The sequence below is a fragment of the Hydra vulgaris genome, chromosome 06, assembly GCF_038396675.1.
Source record: "Hydra vulgaris chromosome 06, alternate assembly HydraT2T_AEP".
Classification (NCBI taxonomy): Eukaryota; Metazoa; Cnidaria; class Hydrozoa; order Anthoathecata; family Hydridae; genus Hydra; species Hydra vulgaris.
The window spans coordinates 43,476,944-43,491,479 of NC_088925.1; the positions used below are offsets into that span (position 1 = coordinate 43,476,944).

Genomic DNA, 14,536 nt, shown 5'->3' on the forward strand with positions numbered 1-14,536 from the left:
TTTAAATCTACAAAATCTAAGTCCTTACTGAGTTCTACCTGTCTGTCTAAAAATAAAAATTGAGATAAAATTATATACAGTAAAATTGCTAATGCTACATTTGTACTCAAATAAAATCTAAATGATAAAACTTACTTAAGTCGCTGTCAGCTAGCCTGTCTAAAAAAAAATTTGTATTCTCATTAATCCTAATCTATAATCTATAAATAAACTTACTAATATAAACGATAAATAAACTTGAACTAATATAAACTATAAATAAACTACTATATACTATATAAACTATAAATAAACTAATGTAACTATGTTACTAATATAAACTATAAGTAAACTACTATACGCAATATACTTACTAAAAAGGCCTTCAGCTCCTTTTAACTGCTCTAAAAAATGAAAAATACTTGCTTAAATTGATCTAAAAAGACTGAAGACAAAACTAAAACACTTTACTAAAAAAGAAACATTGTACTAAAAAAAAAACTTTTTTACTAGTCATTTTAGTTTTAACTTCTTCTAAAAAAAAAGCAGAAAAATAAAAACAACGAACAACAAACAAATTTTAGTTTTTAAACAATGAACAACATTAGTTCCTCTTGAAACTAAAAATTTATCAGCTCTAATCGGCTGGAAGACCTTGCTTGAAAGACCGCGTGGAGTAAAGAAACGCTTTTAGAAAAGTCTAGAAAGTTCTTTATTAAAAAAGAAAGTGAAACGACACTAACACTATTAAATTACAGTATTCATATTTAGAAGATTAGATAAATTACAGTATTCATGTTTAGATAGTACTAAAAAAACTATTTTACCAGACATTTTATTTCTAACTTCTTCTAAAAAATGAAAACAGGCTATAAAAATTAGAAAAATAAAAACAACCAACAACGAACAAACGATTATTTAAATTTTCTATTTTAAACAATGAACAACATCAATTCTTTTCGAAAATAATAATATATCAGCTCTAATTTGCTTGCTGACCTTACTCGAAAGACCGCATGGAATATATAACCGCGCATTCAAAAGTCTAGAAACTACTTAAAAACTAAGAAATGGTGTATTTTACAGAATACAGAACCGTCATTAACAACACGAACATTAGGCGTAACTATGCGCACTATTCATTAGCTTATTAATATTTAGATTTATGAGATTTTTTTCTGAAATAACCAAACAAAATTATCTATAAAAATAAAATGTTTTGGTTGGATAAAAGTCTACTGCAATGTCGTCAATATAAAAAACAATCCAAAATTTATTTTTTTTGGTTGATCCCCACCAGCCAACAAAAAGAGATAAGTTATTTTAAACTAAAAATCTTTGGTAATATAAATAAAGCCAAGTTAATGTTATATGTATCACCACTCTATAGCCAAAAGAGAAAAACACATTTAAAGTTTTATAGCACATTGCGCTAATGATCGCACTTGGAGCTCCGTTGTAAATCTACTTTGTTTTTTTTCACTTTTGGGTTATGGAGTTTTTAAAAAATATCAAAAACTCTTTACATATACAGTATCGGACAAAACGAGTGCAACCAAATAATGCTAATTTAGTTTCTTTATATAAAAGTGCTGCATTTTTTCAATTTAGAGAAATAACTATGTAACTGTTTAGAGACAAAGTTCTTCAAGTTTTATTCATCACAAAGTTCATTAGTTGTACACGAAAATTAATAAATTAATCAAAAGTATTAAAAAAAGTTGATTTCTTTCTGGACAAAACAAGTGCAACTCGACAAAATGTTGACCAAGCTGTATTTCGCTATCAATATTTCGTGGCGAATCCTTTGTTGTCGATCACAGCCTTGCATCTTCGAGGCATAGATTCGATCAGGTGATCAATGAAACTTTGTGGAATCGCTGCACAGGCCTTTTGGATTTGTTCAAACAGTTGATCCTTATTACGAACACCTTCACGATTAATTCTGCAGTTGACGATCTGCCACAGGTTCTCGATAGGGTTAAGATCGGGAGATTGAGGCGGCCGATCCATCACCGATAGATGGTTGTCTTGAAACCACTGCTTGACTACTTTTGCAGTGTGTTTCGGACCGGTGTCTTGCTGAAAAACCCATTTTATTGGCATATTCAATTCAGCATGAGGTAACATAACATCTTTCAGGATATTTTTATACATAAAACGGTCCATTATTCCATCGTTTCGATGTATTGGACCTAGATCGTTAGCAGAAAAACACCCCCAGACCATTACATTGCCTCCACCATGCTTCAGGGTCTTATGGCAGTAACGTAAATCGAGGCGTTTTTTGGCCGGTTGACGTACACGGCAAATGCAATCGTTTCCAATGATGTTGAACTTCGATTCATTACTGAACAGGACAGTTCGCCATTTCTGCACATTCCAATCAATATGAGATGTAGCAAACAGGAGTCTTTTCTTCTGGTTTTTTAGTGAAAACAGCGGTTTCTTTGCAGGGCGTCGAGAAAACAATCCGGCTTCAACAGCACGTCGTCTGATTGTTCGGTCCGATACAGGCAGCTCGAATTGCTTTTATATCTCGACTGATGATATCCAGGGATCCTTCTTGACGGATCTGACGATTATAGAATCTACTCTAGAAGTGGTGGAACGCGGTCTTCCATCTTTGTTATCTGCTGCCACCTTACCCGTAGAACGATATTTGGAACATAGTCTTGATACGGTCCATTTTTTCACGCGATATTTATCACAAATACTTTTTTGTGACATTCCACTTAAGTAATCGCCAATAATTTTCTTTTTTAGTTCCAATCCAAGACTGTCGGGAGCCATTTTTGCACTTGAAGTCATAAAAATAATAAAAATAAATAATCACGCTTCTCAAGGCTTACCGTGTTACATTTACCTTGTGATACAATAATGCTCTGTGGAACACAACGTCTTGGTTGGATGTGGACTGTATTGATGTAATGAAACACTTGTTGTATTTCACTTCTTGTATTGATGTTCTTCGATAAAACACTTTGATAAAGCTCACTTCGATAAACTGTTTTGATAATACTGACTGATTGACTTCCATATACTGACTGAATTACATGTCGATTTACATGTCTCTTATATAGCAAAATGAACCTGTGTGAACCTGTTCTGGAAGATTCTAGATGCTTCTTTTCGATGCTTCTGGAAGCTTCTGGATGCGTCTGGATGCTTCTGAATGTGTCTGGATATTTCTGGATGCTAGTGGATGCTTCCAGATGCTTCTTCTGGAAACTTCTGGAAGCTTCTGCATGCTTCTGGAAACTTCTGGATACTTCCTTTAGTTATTAAAAAACTTCCGTTATGTTGACACGGACCAGACTTAAGAAAATGAAACAAACCAAAAAAGTTGCACTTGTTTTGTCCGCTGCAAAATGGCACTTGTCAACGAAATTTTGCCTGTGTGCTGTCACCTGTCAGCTGATTGCTCATGTCATGGCATGCTATGACTCCAGATTCCTGAACTGTTTGCTGTGGTAGTATAGTTCGTTTCGTTTTTAAGACATGTAAAATTAGGAACACTTTTTAGCATTGTTCGATGTTGGTTGCAAATGTTTTGTCCAATACTGTATGTGTTGGGTATAACCTGACAAAAAACCAGCTCTTTAACACTTGTGGTTTGTGTACAGGGACCTAAAGTATAGGGTATGGCACTAAAAGCCTCTTTAAAAAGAGACAACGGATGCTTTACGTTTTTATTCTAACCTTATTATCGACAATGGAAGTTTCAAAATTTAATAGAATGAAGCTTTGACATGTATTTTTCAGGCGAAAAAATAGAAGCAAGATATCTTTCATCTGTGGAAAGATATAGCTCTTAAAGTAAAATTCTTGCCTTTGAAAAAACGGCCAAAATATAGCAGCTTTTTGTGGTTTTTATGCTTTTTAAAGATTCAAAGTTACATAAAATAACTAATTTAGTAACAACATCATGTGACTAGTGGATATGGGATTCTATGGCTGTTAGATTTCACATTTGTGTGTACTTTTTCTGCAAAAAGAGTGCTTTTTTTGTCCGAGTTTGTATAAAATATGGGGCAGAAAACACATAGTTAGAGGCATTTTTTTTAATTCTTCTGAATTTAAAAGACATAAATGCCTCTTTATATTTTAGTTGTTAAACCCACAGGTTTGCTTTGTTGTTTTTGTTTAAAACGATTGACCAAATATTGGATATACATACAATAATAACAACTTTTTTAAATTTAAGTTAGAAATATATCTTTACTGAAATGGGTTTTATCAAGACATCAAACAAAAGAAAATCCCATTTAACCTAAATCTCCCATTGAAAAAACACATTCATACAGACATGAAATGATTTCCTTTAAAAAAAAAAATTATTTATGGTGGTGTTATGATGTTTATTACTTTTTCTTCATGTTGCTGTTGAGATTTTTTTATTTAGTACTTGCACAATAAGATATATACTTCTGATTAATTTTTTGTAAACTTATGATATATATGAAACTAGAAATAAATTAATATAGTTTATAATATAATCAAAAATTTCAGACAAGAATATTTCTTATCAACAAATGTTATATCAAGTATTTCTAGAATGAAATTCGATTAGGATTTTTTTTGTACCTAGCCCATTGAGCACTGAAGATTGAATGCAAGACTTATGTTGATTGCTCACTAAAAATGTCCAACGCTGAACCTTTTAAAGCAATAAGTTTAGGAACATGGAAGAACATTGCATGGGCTTATGGGGTGACTGAAACTGGGAGTTGAAGATATGAGTTCTTAAAGTCTTTGATATGTTGAACAATTGCAGTATTTAATGTCCTTCCAAAACAGGAGCTAGCAACACTGTTAAAATGTTGGAATGTTTTCACAAAACCAAGCATATGGTCTTTTCTCTTTCAACAATTCTTTGCAAAACATTCTTATTCTTCAAAAGCTTATGACAATCATTCCCAACAAACTCTCCGCCATGATAAGATTGTAGTTTCAATTTAAGAAGTAATGGCCAATCTTTGTCTTTAGGCCATATCTTTAGCATTGATTTGTAAAAATGATTTACAATTCCAAAGAGAAGATGAAGTTCCATTGGGGGAATAAACTCAATAACTTGTTTGACATCTTCTTGGTCAAACAATGGGTTATGAACAACATTATGAAAATCCTTTGCACACATTTTTCCGTTCTCCTTCTCAATGAATGCTTTGTATTGCATCCTAATGGATCTGAAGTTTCTTGGAGTTCCCTGTTCTTTGAAGTCACTAGATTTAACATCATACCAACAGCAAGGGTGTTTGCTTGAGTGAGACTGAATGCCACAGATGATATTGGCTGACTTCATGTCACATTCAATAAAGAAAGGCATATCATTTTTCCTAAATAAACGTAAATTTTTTTTGACATTTTCATAAGTTTCTGAAACATTTTCAGCAACAGCAACAAGTAGCTGACGCTTGGCACTTGTTTCTTTCCCATGTACTACAGCAGTAAGCTTTTGTCATTTGAGGATGGGCTTGTTTTGACATTTTGACATCCACCATTAGAGATAACACTCAAGCTGAACTTGAGGAAAGATCCTCCACCATCAATACCTAGTTTGATGAGAGGCGGTGAAGAGTTGCTCTAACTCTGAGAATTGAGTTATAAAAATCCCCTAAACTCTTGCAATGAACAACCTTTTACAAATAATCAGTTTTTGTTGATGGCCTTGTAAGTGAGATTTTGGAAACTTTAAATGAAATTTCAACCTTTCAACCAGCCATTGTATAAATTTTCCCTAAATTTTGTTTCAACAATTTTTGAATTTGTAATCTTGTTTAAGGTTACAGCCAGTTCTTGCATCTTTTTATTTGAAAGACCAGTATTGATTTAAACTTGAGCCATGTCCAAAGTAGTTAGAGAAGTTCTAAATATGCACTGAGCTCAGGCGGGACCTGGAGTAGTATTTAAAGCTTTACCACTTTCTCTGCTCTACCTAATTGTGCCCTGTGGAGAGTATACCTTTTGAGTTGTTACAGAGAACGCAAATTTTTCAGCAGTTCTGGAATCAGTTGCTATCATTTTCGTTAAGTTTTCAAACTTGGTGGCTCGTGAACAGTCATGTGTTATTCCGCTTTTGACTACACTGAGACAGTTTGAGCATAGTTTATCAAAGCTACTTGATGGGTTCTTTTAAATCTTGATCGGTTGAAAAAGTGAACTTTGTAGAATGTCCTTTTAGTTGGTTAACCTGGCAAATTAAACAATTACAAGATTCAAATCCGATGGTCTGTGGTCAAATAACAACTTTGTTAAAGTCATGTAGCTTGGGAAGAGGCAAGTTTCTATCGCCTTTGCCATGCCTTTGTATCATTGCTTTGCAGTAATTGCATATGCCCAATGGAACTCTATCATCCTTAGAATCAATGGCATTTCCAGAAAAATTACCTAGTACTCTTTCCTTAATGAAATCAGAAATATGCCTGTCACATTTTGAAAAATAAAAGAAGTGTACAGATTGCCAACAATCTTAATGAGTTTTTCTTTTATATGGAATTTCAGTGGTTAAAAAACTGATATTAAAAAATATCTTTAGTACAAGCTTGTGATGGTAAAAAATCTTTTTAGTCGATTAGGCTGTTGACTGCTTAAATGTAATTACTTTGATGTTGTGGCTTTTCCCGGAAAATAAGAAGCATTTGTTTTCACATTTTTACTTAGTAGGAAAAACTTGGTCAAAGCAATAAAAGATTTTAGGAGATACTTCAGTACAAGAAAAAAACCACAACAAGGTTATACATATTTGATTTATATAAAAAACTTGATTCTAACATTAATTTTGAAACTATTTTAGAAAGTACCAATTAATTTTGAATTTAAAATTCTAAAGTTGTTTTTTACAATATGAGTTTTTATTATATCCAATATTTGGTCAATTATTTTAAACCAAATAAAACAAAGCAAACCTGTGGGTTTAACAACTAAAATATAAAGAGGTTTTTATGTGTTTTAAAGTCAGAAGAATTAGAAAAAATGCCTCTAACTATTTGTTTTCTGCCCCATATTTTATACAAACTCGGACAAAAAATGCACTCCTTTTGCAGAAAAAGTACACACAAATGTGAAGTCTAACAGCCATAGAGTCCCATATCCACTAGTCACATGATGTTTTATTAAAATGTGTCTGAAATTATGATTATTAAATGTTTGTGAAATTATGATTATTAACATGTTGTGAAGTTTTAAATATAAATAATAAATTTTAATAAATATTTAGTTCGTATATATTTAAAGCATTAGTTTCTTTCAGTAAAGGCTTAGGGTATGCATATACGCTAATTAATCTGTTTGCATGAAAATCAAACCGAGTCGCTTGCTTTTGTTTGCTAGAAAGTTATAATTTTTTGAGTGTATGAAGATTGTTTTCTCGATGCCTTAAAATGATACATCTTAGCAGTATTTTGTAGTCTAAAAAAGTTACAAGTTCTTGCGGAATACATTTGTCACCTTTAAACTTCACTTTATTCATAGCCAAGACAATATTGGCTGTATTATAATAATTCCCCTAATACTGATACACTATTCTCAAAACCCATTTACTACTTCTCTTGAGTCTCTGCAATGAAGTCGTTCCACAATGAAGTCTTTTGAGACTTCATTTAGGAACGACATCTGTATCAATTGTTTCAAGAGGGAAAAAACGACAATTTAAACTCATTCAATGTTTTACCCAAAGTTGCACAAACTTTGCTTACAGTGAGATAATTAACTGCAACTCTTTCTAGTATTTTATTTGAAATATTTGCAATAATCAAGCAACAATATTTATTATAATTGCGTAAGTAAAAATCTGAATAAATGAAAGCTAGATAATCCACTACTTTACAAATATGGTTTTCATAATCGTCAGCTACCAAACCTAGCAACTGTTTAGGACAATAATAAGATATTCATCTTTAGGCGTAAGGTAAACGCTGTTGATATGAACATCTTCTTGTGTTGTAGCTTGAAATCTAAGAGTAATACTCTCAAATTTAAGAGAAAGAGCTCACGAGCCCTTTGCTCAACGGCGCTACTATGTGGAGCGTTAATCATTATAAACACCTGAATATTGATCAATTTTCTTTAACATAACTCAAATATTACCTGTTGAGACATTAGACTATAACAATTTATGAATTAGCATATTTGTAAAAGTTACTCTTTCGTTTATTTCAGAGACCTTGTTTTCGAAACATGCTGTAACCTTTTTTTTTATTATCAATAATATGTTCAATATTTATTTTAATCAACTTTTTTTTTTCTTTACTTTTCCTTCCTTTTTTTTTTTTGCATTTTGCAAATTGTGAGTAAGTCTACTGCAATAGTAAATATAATATGATAATATGTAATACGTTTTTAACATTTTTAATTTATCTGTAATAATTTAATAGCGTGTTTTACAAATAAATATGAAATGATGAAATGATTACTGATGAATATGAAACAAGGTTTGCTGAACTGCTAAAGTTAATATTTAATGACTGTGTCACTGGCAAGATGGTTGTTTTGCATACGAAAGTCTCATTACAAAAATCTAAAAAATTGTTTAAAATCCTATACAAAGTTGTTTGAGGCATTCACAACAATTGTTTTAACATTTTTTACAATTTTTACTTTTTACAGAAATTTTTAATTTTGCCTTACAATGTGAAGTTTGGAGGTAGGGGGAAGTCGGCTGGCCCGGGACTGCGGGTATCTCTGGACACTTGATGTACATCTTAAACTAAAGAAGCTATGTAATTAAAAATACTATAAAAATATGATATGAATGAAAATATGGCATATGCAAAATATTTATCATAGTATGCCGTAACGATTGGCTGGGAACGCAAGATATTGTTTCCCAACATCAGAAGAGCGAAATATCATCATATTTAATTCATATATAAATATACCTTGTTTTTATTTAAACTAATAATTTTTTTTGAATTAAAGATTTTTCATTTACAATGTTTATTGAAAAAAAATCGTTTAATACTTTAATTCACTGGTTTTAAAACTAGTATTTGTAAATGAGGTATGAGGTGGTATCGAACACATTTTAGGAGGGTGGTTCCGGACAACTCAATTCATTTACATATTAAAAATGAGCAACTTTTTATATAAATATTAATGCATTTAAATATAATACACAAGCCCATAATAGTAAATCATTAAATTCCAATAAAAAGATTTAAGATTTGGCTACAATGTTTTTAAAATGTTTATTTTCATTAGTAAAAAGCTAATGTTTATATTTCTAAATGATGAAATTTCATCATTTAGAAATATAAACATTCATTTCCATTCCTTTTGTGTCACAAGCAATTTTTAAAGGTGATTTTTTTAAAATATGTTAGAACAGTCCGATGCTAATTAATTATATATTATATTTGTGTCACACGGGTAAAAAAGAGGTAAAATCATGGTTAAACTATGCGTCCGGGGCTACCTTCCGATTTTGAAACTTGCCTTTTTTCGAACATTTTACTTTTATGTTTTGTATATTATTATAGTACACAATAATTATTTTTTTTGTTTCTGATTCAATAGATGTTTATACTTAAATAAAAGTCTTTTGACACTTTGATTTCTTAAGTGTCCGGTGATACCCGACTTTTCCCTATATAGTTTTTTAGAGATTCTTTAAACACAACGTTACTCTTTTTTGGGGGGCCCATAATACCTTGAAAAATTTGATATCATATTAATTTTCTTTAGTACTAATATAATAAAAACATACTAGATAACATAAACTAAAACCAAAACATAAATTAAAAAAAAAACAAGTTGCTAATATAATACTGTAAATTGTAGCCTCAAAATGAATAAATTTTACATGATGAAATAAATGTAGTAATTTTTTTCATCATGTAAGAATAAGCGATATGATACTTTTATCTTTTATTTTTTTGTTTAAGTTTTCCAATACTTTATATTAGTAAATGTATTTTAAATTTTTGTTCTTACAAATTTAACAAATGAAGATACGTACCTCACTGCAACAATGGTGAAAGTCAAAAAAAACTGTTCAGCACTCAATAGCCTCGGTATTAGTCTCTTTAAAAATAATGCTTTTTTTGTAATGTAAAGTTAAAAAATAAATAATATGATCTTTTTAAGTTTCAAAATATTTTATAACAAGAGATGTTATCATAAGTTTTATTCTAACAAATAATCAAATTACAAGTTATTTTATTCAAAACCAGAAAATTTAAATTTCAGAGGTCTGAGCCTAATTCTAGCGGTCTTGTGTATACGATTGATCAGTCCTGCTAAGAAAACATCCCCTAAACACAAGTTTCCTGTACATCCATACCTTATAATAACAATGGCGAAAATCAAAAACAACTGTTAAGTATCTATGAAAACAATAAAATTTTAGGAACTATAATTATATATTAAAATAATTTGAAATTAAATTTGATTTTAGATAAAGAATCATTATTATGAATATACAAAATTGCAATAATAAAAATGAAAATATGAAGTCAAAACAATTTTAAAATTACCTTACCATTCCATTTTTTCCGTTCCAAATTTTTTAAAATTTTATTAATAAATAAAGTTAATAAAATTTAAGGTATTGAAAAAATGGTTTATGTATATATACAGAGATTCTACGAATATAATGAGGGGGGATGAAACCTTAAAAAGTACCGATTGGCTCCCAAAAAAAAAGAAGGTCCTCAAAACTAAAATTTACCCGACTGAATTGTGTCAAATACCCGACTAGCTGCATAAATTCGTAAAAAAATCGACTATAACTTGAAAATCACTTTATTTGAGGGAGGGAGGAGGTGACACATCCTCCCCCCCCCCCCATTTTTTTCCAAAAACTCGTCACAAACAAGATAACTTCAATTTTTTGTATTTTAATTCACAAACAAGATAACTCCAATTTTTTGTAAAATAGACTTTATTAAGGTAATAAGTTTTCCTACTTCTAAGACATCATTGTTCAAATCGGTAACTCCTAAACAAGATAACTTATTTTTGTTGCTACTGCACAGTTTAGTTTACTGGTGTTATCTCGTTTGCGGATTAAGCCGTCGATACATATGTTTAAAAAGCCTTTAAAAACTCCTACTCTATTTCATTTATATATATATATATATATATATATATATATATATATATATATATATATATATATATATATATATATATATATATATATATATATATATATATATATATATATATATATATATATATATATATATATATATATATATATATATATATATATATATACACGCACATTACTATAAATCTTTCTAAACCAGATTTTAATTTGAACCCAACGCATTTCTATTGAACTAATCTCACAATAAAACTTAAAAGTACAAACTAATTTTACGTCTGTCTTCTTTCTTTAGTTGTGCTTACTAACAAAGTCGTCTAACTAACATTTATTCTTAAGCCAACAAAAATAATGCCTCCGATTTTCCTGCAATCAATATGTCTCAATAGAGTTAGAAGTTAAATGAGTCAACAGAGTAAGAAGTTAAGTGAGTCAACAGAGTAAGAAGTTAAGTGAACTGAGCAAAAAATATTACTATGTCAAAACAGCAGTCTTTATTGTGCGCGATTATACTTGTTGCTATTTTTCGAACGTAGTTCTGATTGTTATTATTGGTTGATGAAAAAAATTTGTTATTATTGGTTGATGAAAAAAATTTGTTATTATTGGTTGATGAAAAAAATTTGTTATTATTGGTTCGTGAAAAAAATTTGTTATTATTGGTTCATGAAAAAAACTCGAATCAGTTTTATGAATTGCATAATCAACTCTAATTTTTATTTAAACTTACTTAATCATAAAAACAGTTTTTTCAGATAAACTGAAATTTATTTAAATGTAAAACTCTAGTTTTCTCGCAAGAAGCACAACAACGAACCAATCATATTATTGGGTATTGTCATCAAATTAACTTCCTTTTTACAAATTCAAGCAATAATTTATAATATTTTACAAACCTCAAATTAAAAACCGTTTAAACATATTACCAATTACACTTGAATCGAACAAACATTTCAACAATAGTTATCGATTAAAAACCTAAATTACAAACCACTTGACACCAACAACAGAAAGTTAAAGGTGAGTATAAGTAAATTATTATCTAAATCAGTCTAGGTAGCTATAAATTAAGGCTAAATCAAAACAGATGATTACTTAAAATAGAATAACTCTTCACATTTTTTTTTAAATGTTTTTTTTTTTATAAAAACCTTTCCAAAATTCAAAAATGCAGTCAATTTCAGTTTTACGTTTCAGGATTCATGAAATAAATTTACGTTCGATTGTAACCTTCTTTACCAACCTTCATTACCTTTTTTCTATCAAACTTCTTTTAATCAATTTAGGATAGTATGAGTAATAAGTTTAACTTATTAATTAAGTTGAGAATTTTTTCAAAATATTATTTTAAATATTTTTTTAAAATGTTATTTTTAAAGAATTTTTTTAAAATGATATTTTAAAGATTTTGAATTGATAAATTTCTTAAAAATATCATTCTCAAAATATACTGTGTATTCTTTTTCTTTAAAAATCTTTAAAAAGTCTTTTTTCGTGAAATTTTCAAAAATACGGCGCACTTTCAATTATCTAGATTTATTTGTTCCACATTTTCAATATATTTGTTTTCATGTAGCAGTTTTGCGTCAAACCGATATTTTTGAGTTGATATCTTCTTGGAGCACTTTCATAACTCAAAAAAAATCAAGTAAAACTTATATTCGAAAATATTATCGTAAATTTTTAAACTTTTTTTTTTTTTTAAGTTTGAAAATTTTAGTTCTTTAATAAAAACTGGTAATTATACATTCACTTTATTCAGGCATTTGAAACGCTAGATCCTAAACGATCAGGATATATACGTGCAAGCGACATCTATACTATCATTACGAGTCTCGGTGATCCAAAAATTAATTCCGAGGAAGTTAATGAAATGCTCAGAGAAGCAGATGTTAAAAAAAATGGCGTTATTAATTATCGAGGTTGACATTTTATTTAATAATACCTTTTAAGTCAATGAGGCAGAATAGTGATGTAAATTAAATTTATCTTTCTGTTTAGAGAGCTTAAACTTTTTAAACCTTTCCTTAAATGTTTAAAAATCTTATTAAATTAGCCTCGTTTCCATAAATTTGTTTTATTTGTTATGTCTCAATTTCTTTACAATTTTTAAGTTTTTCGAAATTTATACCTTATAAATATTTTTAGACTAATTTTTTTTATCTGCATTAAAGTGAACGGGGTTTGTTGATTATATGTAATAAAGTGGGCAGGCTACTTGATTTACGGGTGATTAAAACGATAATTTATTTTTGCCGTCTTTTGATTGAAATTAACTAAAATATACCACACTCCCCAGATCCCGCGAATCAAGTACACGTTAGTCAGTGGATGCACATTACCTGAGCGTGTAAGTTGAATAGACTATTTCTAAATTAAACAGTCATTAGTCTTACAAATTACTTTACAAATTTGTCAAATCGGTTAAAATGCAGAAGTATTTATATTCACAAACTTTCATCACTAATGCCTTCCAACCTAAATCCCTAAAGGATGCATAAAAATAAAAGTTTAATTTGCAAAATCGTAATGGCAATAAAAAAACTTTTTTGAAAAATTATGATACTTTTGCATAACATATTTTCAATAAGAAAATTTGTTTTAGTCTAAAATTTTTAAATTTTAGAGTTTCGAAAATTTATTTATTTCTAAAAGTTCTACAATTTAAGAAACAAAACATATTTATTCGTAAAAAAATATTCAATTTTTTATTTTGTCAAAGTAATTTCTTTAATTAAATCAAAAAAAAAGATAATTAAAATTATTCTGAAAAATAGGAATTCGAAATGTAAAAAATAATATCTCGCCACTATTCTGCATCACTATTATTATATAACCAATGAATTAATGCATTTATTTAAGTTTGAACTTATACCAGTGTTTGCACTTTCTTGCATTTATGTCAGTTTGCACTTAATAAAGTTATATACAAACAGGGCCGGCGCGAGTAGGTGCCTTGTGTCTATGTGTGTGTGTGGGGGGGGGGGGGGACTAAATACCTGAGATTTTTCGACTGACTGTGCAAATTTACCGACTGACTTGTCTTAAGGTTCCACATTTGCTGGCTGACGTCTAAAAGGGTCAAATTTGCCGACTAAATGAACAAAAAAAGCATTAATGAGGGAGGTGTCACATACACCCCTCTCCCATTCACACACACCCATTGCGACGGCCTTGTATATAAATAAATAGTTTATTGCAAAGCATTATTTATTTTAGAATTTGCTAAAAAGTTGGGAGAGTCATAGAATATTGAAAAGAAAATTGTAACACGCTTCAAATCTTCTCAAATAGCACAAAAAAGTCTTTGTTGTTATAGAATTCTCATGAACGGTAAAATAAACATTGATGAAAACACTGGTCACTCAAAATGACCTGATCTTGTTATAAAGTATTATAATTAAATATTTCCACGTAACATATACAACGTTATGACAAAAATAAACAAAATCATGAGTTCTTTAAACTTTTTGTATTTGTAATGCTGTTAAGATATTTAAAATTTAA

At 29.5% G+C, this 14,536-nt stretch overlaps 1 protein-coding gene across 1 annotated transcript in view; it reads left to right on the forward strand.

Annotated features, from left to right (window-relative positions):
* LOC100198807 (calmodulin-A) overlaps positions 1-14,536 on the forward strand; it is a 29,929-nt gene extending 15,393 nt beyond the window's left edge. The window contains exons 3-4 of the mRNA XM_065800211.1: positions 12,792-12,951; positions 14,249-14,536. Of these exons, the coding sequence (XP_065656283.1) occupies positions 12,792-12,951; positions 14,249-14,277 (189 nt within the window). The 3' untranslated portion in view covers positions 14,278-14,536. The remainder of the gene's footprint in view (positions 1-12,791; positions 12,952-14,248) is intronic.